The 26,577-nt window shown below is 36.4% G+C and overlaps 1 protein-coding gene across 5 annotated transcripts in view; it reads left to right on the top strand.

Annotated features, from left to right (window-relative positions):
* The first annotated feature begins 10,550 nt into the window (after window positions 1–10,550).
* PCDH11X (protocadherin 11 X-linked) overlaps window positions 10,551–26,577 on the top strand; it is a 414,093-nt gene continuing 398,066 nt past the window's right edge. For all 5 annotated transcript variants that reach the window (XM_018070765.2, XM_018070763.2, XM_018070764.2 and 2 more), the window contains exon 1: window positions 10,551–11,129. In XM_018070765.2, the coding sequence (XP_017926254.1) occupies window positions 10,590–11,129 (540 nt within the window). In that variant the 5' untranslated portion in view covers window positions 10,551–10,589. The remainder of the gene's footprint in view (window positions 11,130–26,577) is intronic.

Below are 26,577 nucleotides of genomic sequence, written 5' to 3'. Positions count from 1 at the left end.
TCCTCAAACTCTGCCAAAGAAAGGAAAAAATCTGTGATATGTGCCACAAAATCACACAAAAATATCCCATCACTAATGCTTGTAGTAGAAGCAGTGAAGAAATTACTGATGCACAGAGAAACATCACTGTGAGATGTTAGACTGCCTCTAGGAGTTCGTCATGTCTGCACATCAGAAAATAGTTGTAATGTGCTGCATCACGTAAAACACAGAGGAATTTTATTAGGGAAGTAGACCTGCAAACTGAAGACAGTCTTTTAATATGGTGTGTTTGAAAAAAAATCAAAATATCTTCTAATACTTTACAGTATACATGGGACAGACATTATTAAGTTCCAGGGAAGTATTCCATAATCCTGTTAAACTGACTGTATTTTCTTCATAATAGTTTTGTTGCAGTAGGAATTGTGGCTACTTTTCATTACCACAACACTTTAATACTTCCAGTTTCTATAGCAGAATGGAACTTTGTCTTAGGCAAATTCACTGAATACACTTAATACATATTTTATATGACACACCCAGAATTCTGATAGATTTTAGTAGCAAGACCAAATTTTCTTTACTAACCAGGATTTGAATTTTTCAAGTTCTGAGCATCTACTTTACTGGAAATCATTAGGAGTTCTGACCAACAGTTACATTATCAGATGCTAAAGATTTGAAATGTTATTATTTTATCTTAATTTAATCACAAATCAATATTTCTACTCCTTATACCAGTAATTGATGGAGCAGTTAATCTTATCACTGTTGTTTTTCCATCTTGTGAAGCAACATATAATTATGTCCTTGTGTCACTTGCGTTGACCTTGTTTAAGTCATTCAAAACAACCTCTGCATAAAAGGAAAAACATCCATTTTCTTGGCAGGTCTTAGATTTGGAGGCATAATTAGCTGATGTAAAGGAACAGTCTATCTGATATCTCAAATGTTTGCATGACATTTCTATTACAACCCTAATACAAATGTCCAATTTCCAGAAATAACCAAAATGTCTTGAGTCATCTGTAGTTGCTTGAAATAGGCAAAGTAACCAAAATATGAAGCGTGATAAAACTTACATATGATACAGTATTTAATGCATTCCAATATTATTCAAAGATTCTCTGTGTTGTAATTATTTCAGCTAAGAGACAGGTATGTGTTTTGTGGTATATTTTTTACTCTTTTCTGACTGTCTTACAACTAAATAATAAGCTTTTATCCAGCATGAAGTCACTACATTTATATGCAAAATTAGTTTTTTCACTTGGGTTTGTGGAGCAAGGACATGACTTTTATACAAAAGAGAGGAAGAAGAATATACATCCATTTGAAATTTTAATCATTGTTCACACGACTCCTGTAAGATTTTTCCCCATTTAATTTCTGCTTTCAAGAACTAATATTTGATTCATTCAAAAAATGTTCTATGTAGTGTACCAGTAATGAAAAAATGCATCATGGCCCCATGATATTGTGTGGGAAAATGTGCTTCAATACGACTTTTAAAAGTTTTCTATGAACATGATAACCTACAGGACTTTGATATGCAGAGCTCTTATTATTAGATAAAAATTCTCCCCCCTTCCCAAATCTTTTGAAGCTGTTCATCCTGTTGCATGATGTCAGAAGAAAGAGAATGGGTGGGAAATAATACCTCAAATATCCCAAACTTGATGCTTCTAGGCAAAACTTTAAAAATCAGATTTTCTGAGCTTCAGGTGAGCAACAGCTTTACCATGACAGGTTTCAAGAATATAGCTTGTTTTGATCTGGCCTGACATTTGTAATAAAATCTAAAATTAAGTATTAATTACTGACACGTAACAGTCTATGCAAATATTTAATAAAGTTTTGTTGTTGAGATGTGTAGGCTCTTCCACTTTAAGGTCAAGTTGAGGAATTCCATTTCCAGAGCAAACTTTTTAAGCCTTGCAGAAGATGCCACTGTTTTCAGTGGGCTTTGAATCAATTTAATTGTCGACCAGATACTCCAGTTCTTAAACCATACTTACTATACAGGCCCTGCACATCAAACTGCTGTAACACATTTTAAAGATCTTATAAGTCTGTTTTATCCAATTCTCTGACTCTTTTTACTGAGTATTTTTTGTACAAGTAGTTTAACTGTCTTTTGGTATCTGCTTTCTCTGAGGTCTAAACAGCTATGCTCCATCATTTCCATGGGATAATTTAGTTTTCAATCCCTTTTTCAGAATCACTTTAGTGTAGTGCTCCTGGCACAGAATTTGCTCTGAGAAGCAATTCATGTGTTTACAATCTCTGCAGCAGTTTGGGGATCTGTCAGGATGGGAGTTGCTGTGCACAAGGAAGTCTTTTACCAGAACAGTCAAATGATTCCTGTGTCATTTTTTTTTTGTTGTTGTTGAGGGTTTTTTAACATTACAGAGAAAAAAACTTTACATTTTTTGTCTACATAAACTATTGAACCAGAGAAGTAATTTTCTTATGTATCAATAAGGCAAAGCTCTTAAAACTGTTAGGTAGTGGTGTTGTGTTGTCAGAAGTTTCTCTTTCACCAGGTGGTGGTTGGATCCCATCAGGCAGAGGTGGCCAAGGGCTGCCAGCTGAGGGGCTCCCCCTGGCAGGAAGCAATTCCTGTCACAAGGCTTTCCATGGCTAAAGATGTTGAATTTACCTTTATGGTCAGGTAACAAAAAAGCAAGAGTTTTCCTAGAAACTGCCTGGGGGTCAGTGGAGGAGTGACAAGCCTTCAGATGGGCTGGAGTCAGGGCAGGGCTGGCTGGGAGGAAGAATTTGCTTATCATCTGTTTTTGATTTGTATTCTAATATAACTTATCTTCAAGTGGTTCTGTTCTGCCCTTGGAGGAGCCTTCCTCTGAAATCTCTTCTCTTAGGAGTGTTATCTTGCATACTGCCCTGTTTTATTCATACAGTGTATTCAGATAGGGCCAGTTAGCTCAAAAATGTGTTGATTGCTTCCCTGCTCTGGGCCCATACATAAATTATGAGAAAATTCCTTCCAAGACGTGCAATTAGTTCTCAAGTTCATGGTACTCTTAGAGATACCAGAGATGAATTTATGATTTATAAAGATGTCTTCCTAAGTAAGGTATCCGTATGTTACTAGTGACAACTTTGGACAAACATAGTGATGTGGCTGTTAATTGGTGAGATACATCCTAAGATATAGGGATTATCTTTTATGATATACTTGATGTTTTGAACTCCTGATTAGAACCTTCTAGTTTACATTTAATTTACATTTAAGCAGAATAAAAAATCCCGTATGAAAACAGGTAGCTATGCTACTACTGGATGAAAAACATACCATTTCTTTGGGTATGATAAGACAAGGAGAAACTGATGGAAATATGAAACTTTAGGCAGTTTAAAAAAAAATTATAGAGCACTTAAGGTTCTGGTATCATTTAATGACTAATATGTGTATTCTGACACCCAGGAGAAATATATTTTTCCTTCAGAAACTGGATGCAAATAGTGCAAAATTCTGGATAGCCTGAGTTTAACAAGAATTACAGAATATAAATAGATTTTTTTTTTTTCATTTAACTCCTGACTTTAAAAAAAATGGCAGTATGTATAGGTTTTGGGTTTCTTTCTATAAGTTTTGGGAACAGTGCTCTCACAAATGGATCTTTAAAGGAGAAGTGTAAGTTACTGTAGCTATCTCATCTCTGTGTTTGGAACTGAAGAGGTGTTGGAAGAAGGCAGCTGATTTCTGTTACTCTAGAATATATACCATGTGTATTACTGGCCTCCAGGCAGAATTGTATCTGATGTAAGCAGGTAATAAAGAATATAACATTCAACTGTGAGAAGTATTCCTGGTCTGATTCATAAATACTTGTGTTGTTTAATAGACACTGTGAAATGTGGGTTTTTTACTAGTCAGTAATGAAAGTTATTAACTGGCAGTGAGGCAGTAAAACAAAATGCATTATGTGTGAAACAGGTGATCTTGACAATTGCCATTTAAAAGGGTTTGACACAAATGACTCAAATCAGATTTACTTCCATTTTTAAATAAATAAAAATGTGTCTTATGTTGGAGTGTATCCAACAATCACATATGTGGTTTCACATAGTTTTTATTGTGATACCGTGTTCTCTTGCCAGTGGTTCATGGATGACTTTTCTTTTGTTTGTTTTAGCAGAGATTTAATTTTCAGATTTGAGGCATGAACAGATTTTCAAGCACCAAAACTAGAGCAATTTTCACTTGATTTGTAAAATATATTCATGTAGTACAAACACACAAATAAAAAGCAAAGAAACTGACACTATGAATCATACCATGAATAACTTGATTTTTTGTAATGTTTTTTGAAGTCAGCCACTGAATTTTAGTGAATATATATTTGAATTTGTAGAGCAATGTTGTGTTAATTTTGAGTTGTAACAGTCTGCAGATTTATAGGGAGTTTGTGTATTGAGTTTGGTTTGATGTTTTTACAGTTTTTATTCCTTTTTTTTCCCCTGTTTATTCAAGTATCCTAGTATTTCTTTCTAGGAAAATGGAAATAACCATGCTTATCAGAGACATCTTCCCCCTTTTTTTTTTTTTTTCTCCACGATTTTTGTTTTCAACCTTTAGCTTTTATGCAGCTCTGGTGCAAAAATGTTTCACTGCTAAAAGCAAGATGATTTCTTAGTGTCACTGGTATGTAAATAAATTTGACACTGCATATCTCAGACATCTCTGAAATAAGTTACAGGATATTTCTAAAATATTTGCTGAGTGGCTTCTAGATGTGTTTTCCCAAAGGTGGACTGTAGTTATTTTTTTAGTAAAAAAGATACTTCATCTTTAAAGGGATTAGTTTTCAACAGTTAAAATAAATTACTTCTTATGCCATAGAGCAATGTGATTGAGTTTAATTTGTTCATTCAGCATGCTCACTGCCTATTGTGTGTTTATAGTTCTGTTCACTGGTTCCAGGATCTTCATACAAATCTTAATAAACACTCTTCCTATCAGTTGCAGATTAATATCAGGAAGACAGAATTCTCTTTCAGTAAGAAGTTATCAGTTGCTTGTTTTCCACGCTGTTGCTGCTTCTTCACATGCCTGCAAGAACCTGCCTTTGGGTCATTAATGTGTTATTTCCTCAAGTGAAGAGCATTTTTTACCCCCTATGATGGAAAAGTTGTAAAAACCCTTAAAATACCCTATTTTTAAAGCAGGAAAACCCCTGAATCAGGAAAGAATGCAACTGTAAGCAAGTTATGGCCCACACTTACTTAATTCTTTTGTTGAATTAAATGGATGTGGGGTGATGTTTTCTCCTGGTGCTAAGAATTTCCAGTTTCATTTTGTTCATCACTGAAAAAAAAATCAAATTAAAGAAACCTCATTGAAGTCAGTACCATCATGCTAATAAAAAATAGATCAAAGAATGAATCAGTCCCTTAGTGGATTTAGAGTAAAATCATATGAGGGAATGAATTTGAAAGCCTTGATAATATAACAAATTGTCTGTTTCTCTTTGAGGTAGGTCTTTTCTTTGAATACGATAATGAAATATCCTGTGTAGGGAGTGGATTCTGTGGATAAATATTTATGGCTGCAAAATAATTTATGTTTGAAATACTATAAAGTGTGAAAATGAGTTCAGATTGGTTGTTATAATTTGTGTCTGGCCTTAAAAAAATGAGAGGGATTTCTGTCAGGCCATGGCTTTGTAGTGCTTCTTATTGTCACCAAAACCAGTAAGAAATATCTGTAAATTCTCTGTCTTTTTAAAAATAAACACCATCAAAAACAGCCAGCTCCTTAATGAAACCTGCTTGTGTGCAGCCATGGTGGTGGTTTATGGCAAGCAAAGAAACAACCCAACAGCTAAAATACCAAACACTAAAAATTTGCAGTATCAGAAAGTTCCTACCTAGCAATCCAGCAGGTGAGATCTACAGGATAAAGTTGAAATCCACACCAGCATGGTTCAAGAATTCAAAGTTTGTGCATAGACCTGTCAGTTGGCACTTTAGAGGGAGCTTTAGTGAAGTGGAACGGTTGCAAAGAACTCACTCTCAGTTAAATAACATGATAATCATGGTATTGACTGACAGATAGAGCCCATGTCATGAAGATCTTTTGCTCTGAGAAGCAGCATTTTAATACAGGGATTTAAATACTCCTGTTTAAAGAGCCCATGATGGATTAGCAGCAAATGAAAAGAATATTATATTGAAAAAGTGTGTTCTCCTAGCTAAATTTGTCCAAGTAATTAAAATAGGTTCAGGAATATGAAGATAAGAATGGGAGTGATATTTTCAGGATTTCTTCTCTACTATGATTTCAATAATTGGGTATTGATGTAGTTTTGGACTTCAATATAATATTCCTAATTCATTAAATACGATACTTTTTTCTTTAAACTTGATATAGTAATTACAAAATATTACCACAGATTATTTGTTCCTACTCTAAATCAAATCTGAGCCCAGGTATTAAAAAATAGTGTTACTTCTTAATGTGAAGTGGACACCTGAGCTCTTTACCCCTTTTACTACTTTTCTGTGATCCTCTTAAGGAAGAAATAACAAGTCCTTTAGTAAGGCAAAGGACTCAGATGGGACCAGCTGGAGCCTTGTGTGTAAGGAACAGATTTAGATTCTACCTTCACAACCTACTCCATTAGGTGGTTACAGCTTTTATATTCTCTCTGCTTTTCAAGGTGTGATTTGACAGCTGCTAAATGAAGGTAATAATGAGCAGTGGTAATATTTAAATGACACCATTAAGGTTTGGTATATTGGACAAAAAAACCCACGTATATTTAAGTGCACAGATAGTCAGATGAAGGAGAGCAAGTTTCAAATTTTTTCTCCCCCTCCTACCCTCCATCTTGTCCATCTGGGCCATTTGCCTTGCTAGTTGGGAAGTCAGCAGCACAGACATCAATGCTTGCTTTTGAAAGCTGGGAAAATGGCTTGGCAAGCCTAATGTTACCTTCTGTTAAACAATTTTATTTGTTCTTAATTTTTTTTTACCGCCTTAAAAGTGTGAGTGAGTGCTGGAACTTATGAAAGGTCCTTTAGAGTTGGACTATTCTATTTAGCCTTCTGCACTTTTTGTTTCCTCTGTGCTCCAGTCTGAAATACTCTGATTTTATAAATGTCTTTCAGGATGATGCTTGGTTGCTAGAAAGTACCTCGTGCTCTTTTCCTTTGCATTGCTGTTGCCATAGTGTTTCTGTCAGTGCTATGGCACAAATGACAGGCAACATACAGCTATGACTATATAAATAGGTTTCTGTAAGAACAACTCTTTCCCCACGACATCAGATATTCTACTCTATATCTAAGCAGAAAACTTAAGTCATGTTGTTTTTTTTTTCCCCCCTCCTTAAAGGCCTGCATCTCTAGAACACTTTTTAAAGGTTAAAAACTCTTCCTAGAATTGTTTAGAAAGAGGTAAAGACCATTACAAAATAGTGTATTCTATGGAATTCTTACAAGAATTGTAAGCCACTGCTGGTTGGTTTTTTCCTGTTACAAGTCCTGACACTGCCTATTAGATGTCTATACCCTTTAGTCATTCAGGAAAATCGATGACAGTAAAAGACTCTATAAAAAGTCATGTTAGCATTTATCTGACATGGTTTATAAGAGTGGTGTTCTGCCATTTTCATGCTTTAAGGTATTTTCTTCATTATGGCACAAAAGTAATAATAGAGTGGTTCAAACTTTGTTTAATTAAAAAAGTAAATAAAAGTATGCATAGAAACATAATGCCAAGTTCCACCCTATGGTTTTACTGGTTTTTCTCTTCGAGTCCTGCTGTTGTTACTTTATAATCCCTGGAAAATCCACTGCAGTTAAAACTGGGGTTATGGGAATCCTTATCAGTTATTTTTAATATAAATTATCTACTGGTACTATCACAACTTTCAGAATTGATTCAGGAAAGTTTTTGATGAACTCTTTTGACTGTTTCATCTATGTACTCATCCTCATATTGCTTTGTAAAACTTGACAGATAAAACACAAGATTTTGAGTGTGGTTAAAACTCCCCTTATCTTCAAAACTAGGGGGAGCAGAGTGGTGTAACATTCATAGCCTTTTTAATGATAAAAATGTTTCTTTTATAATGTAAGATTATTTGGAAGATTTATATACCTGACTATAAAATATTTTTATATTGTTATGATTTACAAGCAATATGTACATCAATATTGTCAGAGAAGAATTTGGGATAGGGCCTGGAATTTGGTTTATACATATGGTTGTTATTGTTGTTTTGTTAATTTCCTCCCTTAAGAAATTAACTGTACTTTTCAAATATTACTCTGTAAACATCAGGATGTAAAGGGATTTTTTACTTCTATTTTGTTATTTTTCAGTTTAACTTGTGATAGAGAAGGAGAAGTGGCAAAATAAGGCTTTCCAGTATGTACAGAAAGTGCAACCATTCTGAAATTTTGTTTTCAGGGCAACATTTAAATACCAACTCTTCATTGTGACCCACACATTTTTATTTGTGTTTCTTTCATAGGAAACAATGTAAATATATTTATTTTAATAATAGTGAATACAAAGATGTACTTTCCTGAAATAAGAGCTCTCTGCAGGTTGAAGTATGTGGGCAATTACTTTGATGGGGTGACAATTGCTGGACATGTATTTAAAGAAGAATAAGACAGTTAATAAATAAAATCATAATAGTCAAACTATCATCCTTGTACAACATCACCACAGTTATTTCATTAAGCTCACGCTGCTGCCATAGTGTTACCAGTAATGCTAATCAGGGTCTGCTGATGACTTCCTTATTTGCATATTCAGAATTTAATATCATAATGGATTTATAAACTGGCTGTTTATCCTACACTGTTAGTTCCCTCCTGGAGGCCCGGTTAGTGCTGGATTGTGAATTGTTGCACACTGAATTCCTGAAGTGCTGCAAATACACCAGTGAATTACTGATGTAAATGGCTGCAGGTAACGCGGTGACTGCGCCACGCAAACTGCACACCCCGTTCTCACCTCTGTCAGCAATCTCCTCCAGGTTAATTGAATTACTCAGTGAGCAATGCCTTTTTTCATAAGTGAAGACTTTCCAGCACTGGATTTTTACTTCAGGTTGCTCCATTTGTACAACCCTAAAAGCCAGAAAATGCTTTGCAGTTAAATCATGCTGACGTGGAAAGATGCACCTTGCAGATCTAGTTGGAATGTTCTTTATCTGCTGCTTGCTCCCAGTCCAAAGCAGTTCACAGTGTTTAAATGGAATAGCAATATTAATTGTTCCTAATCTGTTTCACTGCAAAATCAAATGTTTTAGTTTAAATTACCCTGAAAGTGGCACTGCTGAAAGGCAGTAACTAACAGGTGAAGGCAATTACTGGCTTCAGTAATTTTTTCAACTGCTGCAACTTGATCTGCAGGAGTAAATCAATCTGTGCTATGACAGGGAGAATAAAATGAGAAGAGACAGGAAAAAAAAATTACATTTTTACCTACACAATGAAAAGAATGTAGATATGTTAGTACAGGTATATTTGAAACATATGCTAAGGTGGTAGGAGCTAAGATTACATTAACTAGAAAAATCGCTTTACATGGAACTGTTGTACCTTACAGAAATGTTATTCTAGAAGATCCTAAATTCTGGAATGGCAGAATTATGTAAAGATTAGGCAAAGTAGCATATTCTCTACATGGAGTTCAATAGTGGGATTTTTGTCTTCAAAGTTCTTGGCTGAATGTTGTGTGTAAATACACGGATATCTGTATTTACCTCTATCCTCCCATTCTACTTCCACCTTTCTTGAGGTTGTTAACAATCTTATGAGGGAATACATTGTTATTCAGAACCTAGGTTGAAAAGTGCAGAATTTTCTTCTATGTAGAACAAATCTTTATCTCACTTTAAAGGTATTGGTATTCCAAAGTACTTTGCTTATATATGAACAGAGATTTAAAATTATATGAAATTTCTTACAGTTCACCAGACAGATTTCCACCCATTGTTGGCTGAAGTTCACCAGACATCCACCTAGATAACATTTTTCTTGCCAGTTTAAGTTCCTCAATTAAAAATAGCCAGATTTCTTTGTGGTTGTTAACAAACATTACATAATTTTGTCAGTGTAAAACTTGGGGGAGAATTAAGACAAGTGTTTTTGTTTTCCCATCTTATAAGCAAGAGGTATAAAAAGATCTGTTTCTCAGCAGATGGTTCTTGAAAACTTCTTACCTACTTTTTTCTTTGCAAACAAAAAAAAATAGAGGACAATGTGGTAGAAGAATCAAAGGAAGAAGTTTTCCCAAGGAGTAAAGAAATATCTCATGCTGGAAACAAGGATTTCTGTACTTATTTCTTCATTTGGTCTGATCCAGTTCTAAGATTTAAGTAATATTTTCAAGTAAAAATTGTGCAAGAAATGTTATGCATTTTTATGAAGGATTAAGTCAAATGCCACTTTATTTATTGGGTGTTAAAACAGTTCAGGTGATTTGCCACAGGATAGGTACTCATTTCATGTCTCTGTTACTTTAAGAACCCAATATTCTCTAAGTTTTTAAGAGTTTTTTTTTCCTTTTTCCAGCTACTCCTGGTGTTCTAAACGAATACTCATTAGTCATTCTGGAGATGGACTTGCTGTCTGGAACCTACCTCTTGGCAGTCTTATTAGCCTGTATTGTATTCCAATCTGGCGCACAGGAGAAGAATTACACCGTGCGGGAAGAACTGCCTGAAAATGTCCTCATTGGCAATTTGCTCAAGGATCTTAACCTAACACTGGACCCAGACGTGCCCCTTTCCTCACCACTGCAGTTCAAGCTCGTGTACAAGACTGGGGATGTGCCACTGGTCAGGGTAGAGGAGAACACTGGGGAGATTTTCACGGCTGCGAACCGCATCGACCGGGAGAAGCTCTGTGCCGGCATCTTCAGCGAGAACCGCTGCTTCTATGAGGTGGAGGTGGCTGTTTTGCCTGATGAAGTTTTCAGACTGGTCAAGATCAGATTCCTAATAGAGGATATAAATGACAACGCTCCCCTTTTTCCCTCGACGGTGATTAACATCTCTATCCCTGAAAACACAGCAATTAATTCTCGCTATTCTGTCCCGTCTGCCATCGATCCGGACATCGGTGTCAATGGGATTCAGCATTATGAGCTGCTCAAGGTGGGTCTCTTCCATTCTTCTGTGTAACTGTCTGTGTTACTGTCTTCCCACAAATGTTGCCAGTCCTTACCACCCCATTAGAATTCCGAAGGTGTGTGCCAGAGCTGTGGTGCAGTGCAGGTACGTCTTGAAGTGTGAATCTGTACCCCTGAGTGCATTTACTGCACTGTACCTTCACTTTGTGGAGAGCTGTTTGTGCATGTGCATATCTGTGTAACACTGTGATGAAACATCCATGTCTTCATGAGCTCTCTACCAAAATTCAAAGTGTTTGTACACTTTGGCTGTCACTTGTCTTAGACCATGAAAGGTGGGTGACAGTGCCAAGTGCAATAGTATTTTGCATTAGGTTTATGTCTCCCATCTTTTTGTAAACATTTTTTTTTTTGTTGATGTCTCTTGCACAACTGTTAGATTTGAGCAGCAGAACTTCACCCAGTAGTTGATGTGATGCTCATCTGTATATTGATGAGCTGTTCCACAATAAGAGAGTCCATTTGTCAAAGCAGCTTTGTAGTGTCTGGGCAGGAGAAAGTCCAAGATATGCACAAAAGCAAGGATAGCAGTGCCAGTGCAAATATTTCTTATTCTTGTTTCTTTTACTCTTTCTACCCAAGAACAGGAGAACTGCAATTAAGGAACAAAAGAATAACATAAAAGCATGTGGTGTTTATATAAACAAGAGTGTGTGATTGCTAAATACAGGATAACTTTCATTTGAGTTTGCTAAAATAGAGAGTTTAGAACAAGAAAGGCACTTGTCCTAAAACTATTGGGGGAAGCTGAAAATGCCTTCATTTCCCTTGATTTGGAATAAGTATTTATTTTGTAGTTTGGCTGCTCAGCAACCAATCTGACACTCATTAATGACTAGAAAAATACAGACTAAATAGGCCAATATATTTCTTGACTGACTTGATAGCTGAGATTCACATATATCAGTACTTACTAACAATTTAATAAAGCTATTTTTTTTTTTATTTTTGCTCTTTTAAATTGCTTGGAACATAAAGTAGTTGTGTTAGTGTGGGTCCTAAGCTGGACAAAGACAAAAATCTCTTTCAGAAAACTGCATCCCACTGGGCATTTCTAGTAAGCCATCCAAAAGGTAAAAAAAAAAAAAAAGAAATCCCACATATGCCTGTCTGTTCTCAGTGTAGCCAAGGCTTTTAAGAACTTGCTATAATGTTTGAGGTCTGTTTAGTAAGCTTTTTAAAACCTTTCCTAGGTGATATGGAGAGCAGGTATATTTATGTGAATGAATTTGTTTGGTTTTTTTTTTTTAGATAGACAAGCAGAAGCATCCATTAGGATGCAGTCTTCTTTATTTGGCATATTAAATGAGATTCTGTGGAATGAATAACAGCATATTAAATAAATAACAGTAGGACTAGAAAATAACAAAAAATCCAGGGTTACAGACAAAATGTGGCAAAATAATACCTGGTCTAAACAGAGAAATGTTAGTTATCTGAGAGAAAAGTGCTGTTATTGTGGGAAAAAGAAAACTATAGAAAATGGCAAAATCAGGAGTCCCTGAGACTGATTGAGCAACAGTTCAGATCACCACAATAGCAGACGTGTTTTTGAGTTTATTTTCGGACTGTGTATTCAGAAAGAGAATGTAAGAGATCAGCAGAGTGGTAGCACATTTGTGTCACACAAGTGGGAGCTTGTCTAAAATACAAGCTACAGCTCTACCAAAGGTAGTGTAGCTCATAAGGCCTTGTCTAGAGATGCAGTGTGAGATAAGATGCTCTGCCAGAGAGGGGTTTTACCAATAAATGTGCAAATAACTTCCAAATAACAAATCACTTAATTTTTAATTAGGGGAAAAAAATTAAAAAGAACCTGTTATATGTTGATTCAAGTGTCTCTGAAAAACTGCTTTTACCACGTAATGGAAAGAAAGGTGATGAGGTTAAACACCCACTGGTATGGACTGAATGTTCTGAAATCTTGTGCTGCACATGCCTCAACTGAAATAATTTGTAAAATGGCAGCCCTGTAGTCAGATCTTCTGAAGGAATTAAATGCATTTTTCTCTTGCATGCCTGTTGTTCAGGTACTTTTTGAGTTATGGATCCACTGCCTTCAAATAAGTCAGCAATTCCACATACCTTGGGAAATATCTGTAAAGCCATGAAGGTGTTTAGGACAGCCAGACACCCTTTGGAATAGTATGTCTAGTTTCTATTGGTAGTTTTTAAATGTTAATATCAAAAGTGAACATAAGAGGAATAAAAAAAGTAGAAGAAATGAAATATTCTGGTGAGCAGGCAGGAAATCCAGCATATATTGCAGAGGAAGGCCATGAAGATGATTAGAGTGATGAAATACCTCTCCTATGAGGAAAGGCTGAGAGAATTGGGATTGTTCAGCCTGGAGAAAGAAGGCTCTAGGGTGACCTTTCTGAGGCCTTCCAGTACCTGGAGAGGCTGCAAGAGAGTTGGAGAGGACCTTTTAACCTGGGACAGTGGAAGATGTTCCTGCACATGACAGGGGATTGTAACAGAACCTTTAAGGTCCTATCCACCCAAACCATTCTGTGATTCTGTGATATACATGGATCCATCCCTCCCTGGGGAAGATTAAGGAGATGAAAAAGGAAGGAAGAGTTTTGGTGCCTGAGAATTCTTTCCTGGGTAATACTGAAATACAAAGAGGGAGAGTGACGGGTACACAAGGGTGGTGTTGCTTCTGCTTGCCTCTCCTCCCCAAATACTCTTTATGTGTATTTGCCTCCTCTGGTTTTTCATGTACACTCTGAAGATACTGATGTCTTCTGGCTTTGGAGATGTGTTGACCTTTTCCTTCCTTCTATAACCAGCACGAGAAACATGGGGAAGCTGCAGAACAGAAACTGTTGTGCCTTCTGAGCAGGATGAGTGTGGCAGGGCTGACATGACAGTCGTGGGGAATTTTGGGAAGCACACAATATGAAACTGATGGGCAGGGCAGCTTACTTGGAGGATGGCAGAGGAGCAGGAGATGATAAGATAGGAAAATCCCTTCACAGAAGCAGAAAAGCTGATGCTTAAGTGTGTGCGCAGCATCAGAGTGAAATGTGTTGCTCTGTATTTTGGAGAGAAAGTAATAGAAAACGGACAAGTTGTGCAGAGAAAGTTTTCCATTTATACTTCAATTTTGAAAGAAATTCAGCTAAAATTTGCTTGTTGCCTGTGTGAAGCCCAGATCTATTTTGCCAGAAGATAGAGATTTTTCCCATTACAATGTCTAAAAAAAGAAAAAATCCCTCTCTACAAACTCAGATGAATCGTTAATAGGTTTTTAACACATTTTCAGTAGCTCTATAGCTCCTTGGGAAGGTAACCATCATGTGTTACCACATTTCCTCACTTTGTTACACTTACCTTACTGGCCTTTTCAAAGTGTGGGGAAAAGGTTACATGTAATTGTTGTATTCAGTTTCTTTTGCAAAGTACATAAAAAAATGATAAAGTCTTTTAACTGTATGAAAGACTTTCATGTTATTTTAATATCTTCCCTCTTTCTAAAAATCCTTTGAAAGAGTAGAAAACAAAATTTTATATATATATATATTTATTCTGGGTTCAGTGCTATGTGGAAGCTCTGTAATGCAGGATTTGACTTATTTAAAACAAGAGAGTGCTTTGATTACCACACAAATTAGCACTTGAGTATTTTTTGTCTGCCTGCATTTTATCGAAACATACCCCAATGGAGAATAACTTCTTTATATGTAACTGATTTGTGGTATGAAGCTTCAAAACTTCCCAGGTGTCTGAAATGGATGAACTCTAAAAAGGCAACAGTTTTGCTGTTAGTAGAAAAGAGGACACAGTCATGCAATGTATCTTGCTGTTATCCAAAGGAGTTGTTGTGCAAAGAATTATAAAAGATTGTGTTTCTCTGCTGAGGTGCCCAAAGGTGACCATGGAGAGGATGACATGAAGGTTTCACATGGTAAACAGTGTTTACTGTGAACAAGGGTAGGAGGGAGAACTTAGATCATATTTAACAATAAAAGAAAAGGCATTTAAAATGAGAAACAGCTGGATTGGGCAGCAAGATGGCACAACAGTGATTGTAGGAGTTGGTAGAAAAGGCAGCTAAGATAGTGAAGTAGTTCAGAGAAAATAATGGCCAGATGGAAACCCACTGATTTTTGTCTCAGTTGAGGTAACTACTTAAAGTATAAATGGGAAATGATAGGGAAAAAGAGTTGGGCATTCATAAACAGAAGTAGTATCTTAAAACAGTAGGATGCAAGAGCAAATTTTAAACTGAAAGTTTAATAAAAGGTGATTCCTGATTCAGGATTAATCTAAATATACTAGTGTTCTGGTTTAGCCCATTAGGCAACTAAGCCTACAGGGCTTTGTTCACCTCTTCAGGGCATTCCCATCATTCCCAGACTGATGTAACCTGTACGTTGTCCCTGGCAATGCCACCACAGCATTATAAATACCTACATGCTGTTGTTGATTACACTACTTCAGTACACTTATATTTGAGTTCAAGGCAAACTAATATTTAGTATAACCTGATTAATATACTTAGAATGGAAAGGCGTCACAGGCTTCTGCTTTGAGTATGAAGATTTTAGTGTGAAGCATTTCTTTGTTCTATTGGATGTTAAAAAGGGGAACTGGTTCAGAGTCAAATTGCAGCTTGGAGTACTGCAATGGAGAGTCACATGTCCTTCCAAAAGGATTCATATAAGTGCATGTTTTAAATAATATTTTAATATTGATTACTTAGTATTTCTTGTCAAGTAGAATGTCATATACATTAGAAGTTGCATAGTTGCAACAGGAACAGAGCATTTTCTTCTGTGAACTAATCCTGTGTGCTAATAGGTTGTTGCTTTAATCTGTAACAGTTTAGGGAGGAAATTAGATTGGTGTTACTGTTTTAGTTCCGTTTCTTTGACCTATCACTGTAGTTCTGCTGTATTTACCTGTCAGAAGCAGCTGGTGCATTCCTTCTAGAATAATATAATAATCTTTTTGTAGCTGTCAGTTCATACCTCTGTAATCTGACAAAATAGATTCTCACTCAGTCTCGCAGTACGTCAGTCTTGCCTCTGATGAGGAGAGTTACATCTTGCTGCTGTAAATCATCTTTGTGATGTCTTTCAGTAGAAGTTTCCTCTTCTTTCTGATACAGTTTATCAATTCCATGGCCCATGAAAGGTGGAGATCACAAATCATCATATTTCAAGCCAGCTTTTGCAACTGGGTTATTTCTGAGTCTCATAGTAGTTCCAGATCAAGTAGCTCATATCACTATCAAGATCAAGAATAGAAGATGTGTTTTATGTAAAAAGAAATCTAGAGAGGTAGTTAAATTTACAGAACAGATTTGTAGTTAAATGAGAATCAGAAAGTCCAGTATAATGAAGTCTGGGTCTATAATTATATTGTCAGCAATGACACAGATTTGAAAGTCAAAACTGTAACAGTGGAGGAGGGCAAACAGGACTTTTCTGTGGTCTCCTTGTGTTTAAATGTTGCACCAGGATTACCTAGAAGTTCAGTACATAGAGAAAAAGGAAGATAGAGTGGTTAAGTTCCTGCAAACTCAGTGCACAGTGACACAGACTTAGATTTTTGTAACACGGTGTTCACCAGATCAACTTCACTGTCCCAAACATGAGATGCATGAACCTCTCATTTCTGTCCTTTTTTATCCTTTCATTCCTTTCAGTGGGAGCTGAAGCATCAACCCTCTCTTTTACTCTCCAACTATGTTTGAATGAGGGAGTATCTCACAGCTAGTCACACTGGAATTAATGTGGATTAAATTAATGTGGATACTTCTTCTGGGTAGGCTTCAGCAGCATGAGAGGACAGTGAAGTGGTATATTGGCCCTTTAAGTAGGTCACAGAAAGCCTGGGGTGGTTGTTATCAACATCTGCATTCTGTGAAAAAACTGCCAAGATAGAGCTTTTTTCCTGCATGTAAACAGATATTTATTAATATTGTCAGGTCTTACTGAATATTACAGTTAGACACAAATATGATTAAGCAGTTCCAGTTAATTTTTCTCCTGCTATCAAAAATTCTTTGTAAATTTATTGTAACCCACTAATAGCAAAGTATTCTTGCACTTTCTAGTTTCTTTTTTATTAGCAACCCTGTCTAGTAAATGTGGCTGAATTTTTTACATTTATTTTATGCTGTAGTTAAACATGCACCTTCTTACAAATCCTCCCCCCTCATTAATCCATTTTTCTTACTGTATGAAATATGTGATTCTTATGAGAAAGTCTTGTAATGGAATAAAAATATTGTAGTAGTAATTTGTCTAGAGAAATCTGGACAGAAAAGTGGTCATCTGTGAACGTATTTTGAAAAAGTCAGTGGCTCTGAGCTTTAAAAGAGAAAAACAGCTGATTTGCATTCTTACAGCTCTGAGTGTCTCTGAGGAGATAAAACTCTGCTCTGACTGGTGGTAGCGAGTCAAGAGTCAAGGTAATTGCCTCTTGTTGGTTGATACAAGGCTCCTTTAGGGTGGTTTATGGCATTATTGCTGTAAAACTGTCAGGTTCCGTTATCCTGACATCCCTTTGGGGATTGAATGAGGACTGGAGGAGAAAGTCTTGCTTCCAGGCACGGCGAGTTCAGTGAGTTAGGGTGAGGGACAAGTTGGTGTATCTTGCTGCATTTGAGGCTCTGATTTTCACACTAGCTGTCATGAAACAATACTATATAACTTAGCATGTTTCTGAGGGGAAGGGATGATAGACTCAAGCTGGAAGGCACAAATCTGTCAAATGGAGAACTTCATCTATCTTAGATGAACATTATCTTTTGCTGACGTCCGGACGGATCAGATTGCCAGTTACCACAGATGTGGTGATGCTTTCTGAGCACAAAAGACTAAGGGTTTGTTTGCACAGTTCTCTGGAAACCAAGTATAGACTACACAGAGAAATGAGCATTTTCCCAAAATACACTGAGAAAACAATTGTTTCATTTATAAGGAAAGAAATGGCCAATTACACAATCTATAATGCTCTGAACAGAAAGCCACAATAATAGCACTAAAATACCCCTCATCTAAATGAAATTATACTTTGTTTTGCATCTATGCGTGATATTGGAACTGCAAATCTGCAATGTCAAGCCAAGTTACAAAAGGTGTGTTGTATTCTTAAGCAGCTACACTGGAGTACCCTCATGTGAATGGTGAATTTTTATGTTTACAATGGTAATGTAATTCACCTCTGAGGCAAATTTCTAGAAAAATATGAAATGTCATGTTCAAAATCAGCTAAAGTAACTTTTATGCAAATAATGTGTTCTTGATTTTAATTTTGCTTTTGGCTTTGTACTATTGGATTTTAGTGATAAAGATTTAAATATTCTTAGCTAGTTCCCCCCCAAATACATTGTATATAATATTTTTCTTCCTTTTAAGAAGAAGTACAAGGAAGAGAAATAGGTAAATCTAAAATTTTATTCTTTTAGCTATCAAAGAATATATTTAAATTGAGTGTCAACTATGGATTGTGGCACTTGACTGCATTAGTACGGTTATTTTTATTCCTGAAAGAAAGGTTTATTGCAAAGTAATTTATATTCTCTAACCCAGAAACATAATTGGTCTGAACACTTAAGTCCCATAGAGCTTTTGAAGCTGGGACACATAGCAAAGAGCATTTTAGACAATTCTGAAGAAACAAAAAGAAACATTGGGAAAAGGAATGAATTCTGAGTCATCAGCTGTCAGTATTGAAATACATTTTTCTCTTATTGTGCTATAATTGCTGGCTCTATTAATGTGATGTGTATTCTTGCTTTGGTTATTGCTGATGTTCCAAAGTCGAATAATTGTAGTTTATTCTCTGCTTTTTCAAGCAAATTGACATTTTCTGTTTCTCTTTTTCTCTTCTCTTTTTCTTTTGAGTCAGGATATTCCTCTGTGCTTTTCAGAATGGGATATTATACGACTTTTTTACTTGGAGACTGCATTTTCCTCTTCATTTTAACCCAGCCATATAATTTTCATCCTCATTTCCATTAGGGATTTTTCAAAAAAAGCTGCAGCAGTTCAAAAGGTATAAACAAAAGAGTAGTTTCTGTTTTTTCCTCAACCTGCTTCCCATCTAATATAAAAAATAATATTCTGTCACTTACATATAATTTTTTTGTGAATAGACCTTTCTTTGGAAATCCAACAAATATTGTGAATACCATAATTCGAAAGTCAGTCTTACAAACAGACCCTGAAGGATTGATAGAATTTTCCTGCTTTCCATCAGCCTTGCACACCTTTTGTTGTTTTACCTAAATGAAGTATTCATCCAAAATGAATATCCAAGATACTTGCTATTATTGTCCAATATCAGAACTTGAACAAGTTCCTTGAAGTTTCCAGATTACTTAGTTCTGTGTCAGATTTTACACTAATTGAATGTTGTTTTTTTTTCATTTAAATTCTGAAGTAGTCCAGTAGTTGTCTCTCACTCCCCAAAAATTGTCATTCAGGAGATAAATGTTCTTAGTGTGTGTTTTAATATTTGCTTCTGAATATTTTTGGGTTTTTATTATTCAGATTTTGAAATGCATTTTATTAAGACTTTATCCCTTTGTTATATACATTCACATATAATCTTAGCTGCACTTTTGTCTTTTCAGTCTTTCCTTGTCTCTGTTTCCAAAGTCTGCAACTTCCTCACAAGGGGCAGTGGAGGGACAGGCACTGATCTCTGCTCTGTGGTGACCAGTGACAGGACCCAAGGGAAAGGTTGGAATTGAGTCAGGGGAGGTTTGGGTTGGATTTCAGGAAAAGGTTCTTCCCCCAGAGGGTGGTTGGGCACTGAAGAGGCTCCCCAGGGCAGTGGGCACAGCACCAAGGCTGAGAGAATTCAAGGAGCATTTGGACAACACTCTCAGGGACGGGGTGGGATTGTTGGGGTGTCCTGTGCAGGGTCAGGAGTTGGACTTGGATGATCCTTGTGGGTCCCTTCCAGCTCAGGATATTCTGTGATTCTCTGATTATCTCTGCCAGCCTTGCTGAGTACCAAACAGCACGGACAGCAATAGAACTTGTTTTGTTTCTGTGCTGGTTTTTGCTTTCAAGGTTGCTTGTGGGGGTAGGGTCCTAAGAGGCAAAAGCATGTGCACTTCAACCATAATAAAGAGAAAAATAAACATTGTTAAAAAAAAAATAAAAAATTGCTCAAAGAATCTGATTGCAGAAATAGAAAGGACACAAACCACCCCAATGGTCTTTCTCAGTATTATGTTATGTGGATGGCAGGATGATTATTTGCAATGTTTACGACTTATAAAAAAGATCAAATTTATCATCATTCTTCCTACCAAACTTTGGAGAGAATAAATGAGCAATCTAAATATAGTTGTTTTTTTTTTTATTTAGGGCAGTGCTGTATGCAAAATAGTGATGTCAGTTGTCTTGAAGTCCCAGTCTCATTTTGTAGTGGTTTTTAAACCAGTATCATTTGTGCTTTTGTGTTGCTTTCTGTAACACACACTCTGTGCTCTGGTGATGTGATCTTTGAGGGTCACTGAACTGTTTTTTGTTACTGGCCTGCAGAGTAGCTGTGAATGAGTCACTTCTGCTTTCCCTGCCTCAGTTTCCTGACAGCTTTGTGATGTGAGTGATACTCACTTGACCTGAGAATGGTCTTGCTGGATGAAAATGAGTTTCATCTGATCTTGTATCCTGTCTCTAACATTTGATATCAGATACTTAGGACAGATTGTAAGAACAGCACAAGCATATTTTCCCAAGCTATTCCTGAGCTTCTGCTAGTTTGAGGCTCACAGGTTTCTTGCTCAGCAGTGGTGGTTCTGATACTCAGATTAACTACAAATAAAATTAATTTGATTCATATTTGAAGTATGTATATATACTTGAGCTAAGATGAGGAGTAAAGGCCAAATATATAAGCAGAATTTGTTCTGCTACCCAGTTGCAGAAAACTTTGCACATACTAATGGAATATGGTTTTCTCCTAAGTTTTCCTGTGTTAAGGAACTGGAAGAACAAGGCTTTTTTAGACATGGATTTAACTTTGTGGAATTAAAACCTGGGTGGTTTAGATGCTTCCATATTATTGATTAGTTTTAATAACAACTTCATAATTATTTGATGTAGGAGCATATAATTGAGTGTTCCAGTTGGCTGAAAATCTCTCTCCCAGGCTCAAAACCTTTCACAGGTGTGTTGAAGTCATACTTTAACATCCAGGAGACTGGAAGAAATGCTAAAACCACCAGTCTCCTCATCACTCTTGTTTTATTCAGGTAATACTAGAGAGTTCCCACAAACAAGAGTGAAACCTTTCAGAATCTATTTTTAGTATTGTTTTGAAGTTCAGCTACATATTTGTCACAGCAGCATATGCTTCAGGCCACTGAGTTTCACAAGCAAGGTATTAAAGAAAATTCATTTTGTTACTCATTGCCACCAACAGAGACCTGACTAACAGTTGTGCACAGTGGATTTTCTTTTCCTCCTCTTTTTTCTTTTTTTTTTTTTCTTTCTTTTTTCTCTCTATATGCTTGTGGGTGGAACAAGTTTATCCATCAGAAGAGGTTTTAGGGTAGTAGCTTACACTGTGCTGATTGGGAATTTGCATTGGAAATAATCAGTATCACTGTAGATCAAAAGACAAAAGTTCATGCTGCAATGCTCTGTGCTACCTGGATGTGGAATCACTGAAAACTAAAGAGATGTGTTGCTCCACATACTACTGTGGAATGATGGGTTGGCTTTTCCTGCTGGGCAGCTGTTGGAACTAATCAGATTGTGCCTAAGAGCATAATAAGGAAAAACTTTAATAATGCTTAGCCCTCTTGGAAGCTCTGTTGCTTCAGCTGTCATACTCACTTTCACTAATTTAGTTTAGGTTTGCTGTTTTGTTAAAAGCCATAATGCTGGATTTCAAAACATATTTCACTTAATTTTACATTTCACAATGGGTGCTTCCACATATATCCACAGTAGGCCTCCTCTTATGTTACCAGTAAAGTTAATTGAGTGTGGAACTAGAGTTTTGCCTCTGTAGGTAGAATGCATAACAAATTTAGTGTCACCTTAGGATTTGCAGATAGTGCTCTATATTGTGAATCCACATAACAACTGAAAACACTTTTGTTGTACTGAGCAGTCCTGCAGATTTCTGTGAACAAATCAACTGAATCCTGCCTTGGAGAGCACTTGCTTTGTCTTCTTTCAGTATCTTTGAATTTGATGTCTAATGACAGATGTAATATTTGGTAGAACATCCCAGGCGCGTGTTAAAAATAGAAACATGCCTAACAAAAATTTTGAATTCAGAACCAACTGTTCATTCACTGCTTCATAAACATAAAAAATTGAATTTTTGTTCATGGCTTAATACCTTAACATGCAAGAATCCTAACAAAACACTAAACTCTTTAATATAAAGAAATAGAAATCAATCAATGTACAATTCAAGGGTTAAGCTAAGTCTCTGTGTCTAAGTAGCAAATTAAGGACTGTTAAGGTTAAATTGTTTGAGGTGTGCTTTGTTTTCCATGCTGATGGTCAGTTTCCCAGATGATGAACATAAGCTAACATGTTATTGCTGGATTTTTGTGTTCGTTTATTTTACTGGTTTTGTTTTGGTAGATTCAGCTGTTTACATCACATTTTTAGAGTATGAAGGCTAAACTTCACATTGAATTATTCAGAGCATGTTATCATCCCCAGAGGGTGCTTTCTTCCAACCACTTTCCTAGTTCTAACCTGCATGTGGCTGAGAGATGCTGTCTTTGCTAGCAAGTGTCTGAAAGTAAGATTAATTCTCTGGGCACTGTGATGGTTGTTTAACCGGGGGTTATTATCATACAGGAGCAGTTGTGAGGAGTCTGGGGAAACTTTTCAGTTCTTGTTTGCCACACTGACACCTTTGTGGCTGAAATCATGTTAGCTGCCCAAAAGCTGTTGATATTTTGCATTGAGGAAGAGGCCGCAGGTCCAATCTCTGTGTGTGCATATTACTAAGTTTTGTTGTACCACAAACAATATGTGTCCTGTTATTTGGAGACATCTGTTTTAGGACAGTGATTGAATTAACCTCAGGAAAGTACTTTATGTGTATCCAGACATGGGAAAGCTTGCTTTTTACTTTCACTTGGATTGTACGAGTTGTTACTGGGCAGAAATGACTTCAACTATCTTTGCTTAATTTGCTTTTTCTGGTTTAGCACAGTCAGTGTGAGGTCAATCACATTGCTAAATAACTCTTGAGCTGTTTTATTTAACCTGGCTTTAGCCTTCCTGTGGAGATCCACCCCATCACTCACTTTACTACCAAGATTAACCACTCTCTGCATTTTTTCCCATGAGTTGTGGGAGAGCTTGTCTCAGTTTACAATTTATTGAAGGGTACATGTTACCTGGTGAGACTAATCTAGATCTTTGCAACAGGAGATGGATAATATATTTACCTTCTGAAGGTGGTGTTCTTAATCCTTAAATATTGTCTTATGGTGTTCTGTGGTTTTATAGGAGGTTTTATATTTTTTTTTCCTCTTAGACAGAAAATCCTTAGCCATAATTTTTAGTGTATATTCACAACTGTATTCCTGCTACTCAGGAATATGAACCGTGAACAAAAACTGAGGAGAAAAGCTGGAATGGAATCATGAGTGTTTGGTGTTTTCCCCATAAACATGACATTCCAATATTCTTAAATTTATTTCTCTTGCAAATCAGTGGTATCAATTTCATCTCTGACTTTAAGTCTTAGAAATAGCACAAGTGTATTCAATTAGAGTGAAATTGGAATTTTATTTTTGTTTATAGAAAGGAATATATTCTTGAGTATAACTATATAGAGAAATATATATCAAATACGGTTTTAAGATTTTTGATTCCAAACTCCCAGGGAAACTTCTTCTTGGAATATAAATCATTAAGGAGCAAGTCATCGCAATTTATTTACCAGAACTTTCAATACACACAGGTAGCATGAGATTTCTTTTCCAAATTGACTTTCAGACTCGAGTTATTGCCTTACAGTAAGGAAATGTTTCTTCCTTTTTATCTTGCTTCAGTTCTAGTGATTCAGATAAATAGGAGTTAGTAACACTGGAGGAGGAAGAAGTCAAGTTGCCTTCCTGATAAATCCAGCACCAGAAAATACATCTTTGGTTTATCCCCTACATTCCTTGATCACTGTGGTGAAAAGACTTTTATTTAATGAGTTTTAGAATTCAGTGTCCCTGGGACTATTTTTAGTATTTAGTGTCTCTCCGTGTGTCTTCTCAGCAACTGTCTCTGATTTATTACTCTGAAATTGCAGTATTATTTATTATCTTACAATGTGCAGTGAAGTGGCATCTTGCACTTACTTACGTCACATGCTTTTGCAGTTTAATATGGTAGTTTCACTGTTATTTTCTGAGAGTAATAAAAAAAGGATAAGTTTTCATTCCTTGAAAAAGTATAGCTTTATTTCTTTCAAAAGCAAAACTGATCCCACAGAAGTTAAATGTCACACACACACACACACACACACACACACACGCGCGTTTTTCTTATTTTGAGTTTTACAAAGCCCTGCAGAGTGGAGGCCTTGAAAGAGACTTATGGTTGGGTCACTTCAGCAGTATTTGGGACAGGTCTAGAATTCCTAAAGCCTGTTTGTGGAATCTGGGGGAAATCTACTCCATATGGAAGATGTAAACTCTTTTCTACTAGAATTTTTTTCCTCATGCTGTTGTATTTTTGTCCAGATGAATGGTGAATTTTCTGCACTAAGGCTGTGGATTTTTTAATGTCAACATTCATAAAACAGTGAGACATGCACATTATGAAAGTTTTGTCAACATTTTTTCCTAAAAGTGTAAACATAAAGGGAAGATACAGTGCTTTAGCCCTCATCTGAACTTTAACTTTTGAAGGGTCTTAGATCAAATAAGACAATCTTGTTAAATAACCCCTTGAAAAAGCTACAGCATCAGAGGTTAGGTTATGGATTTGTCTTGTTTAGGATGCCATGGATTTAAAGATATCATACAGCACAGCTGAATTTTTGTGTATGTGTGTGTATAAGAGGGAATGAGAGAGCAACTATACATTAATGAATGTTGATTTGCAAATATTTATACTGCTTTTTAACAAAGGGCAAAGGTTTCCAGTCTCCTATTTTTTGTTTTTCCGTTTGTCACAAGCCAAATCCGTTTGTACCTATCACCCTCAGTTTCCACTGAAATTATTGGAAGCTGAGTATGCCAGACAATCTCTGCTTCAGGGTGAAGGAATTTCCAGAAATGCCTCAGTTGTTTCTATTTTCTTGTGTACAAGTGGCTGTCAGTTTTCATCTCCTTCCACCTGAAAGTCCTGATGTGCTCACAGAGCAGGTAGTGAGCAGGAGGGCACTGCAGGTTCACAGCGCACCAACACCCCGGCAGTGTCCGCCTGAGAGCTCCAAAATGTGCCACTGGGAGCCTCAGAGACCTTGTTTGGCTGTCGAGGCCAAATGAGGTTGTGATTTAGGAGCTGTTGTGAGCAGCAATACAGAATTGTTAGTGCTTCCCTCCAAAGGCACAATGCTGCATTAGAGACTTGTGCTCATTTATTTCTCTTTTTCAGAGACACTCAGTTCGGAGCCTGTTGCTGTTCTCAGCTAGGAAATTGAGCAAATATGTAGTTGTCACACAGATATAATGCAAATATTCACTTGTGGAATATATTGTTGCCTCACATAAATCCTAATTTTTTTTTCTTCATTGTGGATCTATAGCGGAACTCCAAAGACAGGAACATACTGAAGGGCAAGTCAGGTAGCTGGAGCTTTATCATGGGAATTCAGAGTAAAGCTCAAACATATTTCATACCTGAATCTGTGTCCCCTCAGGTTTATTGAAAATGTAGGTTTTTTTTTTGTTCAATGGAGTGTCTGTGAACATTTCTGAACAACTATAATAGAGGAGATTAAGAGGGGAGATTATCTCCCTGGTTGTTACCAGCTGCTATTGACGTCTCTTGTTTTGGTCAAAGTATCTCTAAATGAGAGAACTTTGCTTGAAGTTTAAAATTATAAAGTTTTGTTTGCAAACTTTAACGTTCTAAAGTTTATCTTTAAACGTGATTGGTAATTCAGAAGTGATTGCCTTTTTCAGATAAACTGCAAGCCTGGGACAATCCATAAAATGTCTCTGTACTTCAATTTCCTATCTTTAGTTAGTGTGCTCTTACTCTTTATGTGGTAAGAGTATTGTGAACATAGATTCCTTAAAATTTTGGGGTGCAGCTGCATATTTTTCTGAAATATATAATTGTGTGTCTACAGTGCATTGTGCAAGACTACTCAAGAATGGCCCAGTTTTTTGGAAAGCAATTATCTTGGTAATTTTATGCTAGGTTCTTGAAGTAATGTGGATACACCATTACTCCTACCCCAGTTTGTAGAGATAGATGAAATTAATTTTTTATTAAAAGAGAAACTTCAGG

Source organism: Manacus vitellinus, unplaced genomic scaffold (assembly GCF_001715985.3).
Source record: "Manacus vitellinus isolate BGI_N305 unplaced genomic scaffold, ASM171598v3 scaffold_19_pilon, whole genome shotgun sequence".
NCBI classification, from domain to species: domain Eukaryota; kingdom Metazoa; phylum Chordata; class Aves; order Passeriformes; family Pipridae; genus Manacus; species Manacus vitellinus.
This window is presented reverse-complemented; position numbering and strand designations above follow the sequence as displayed.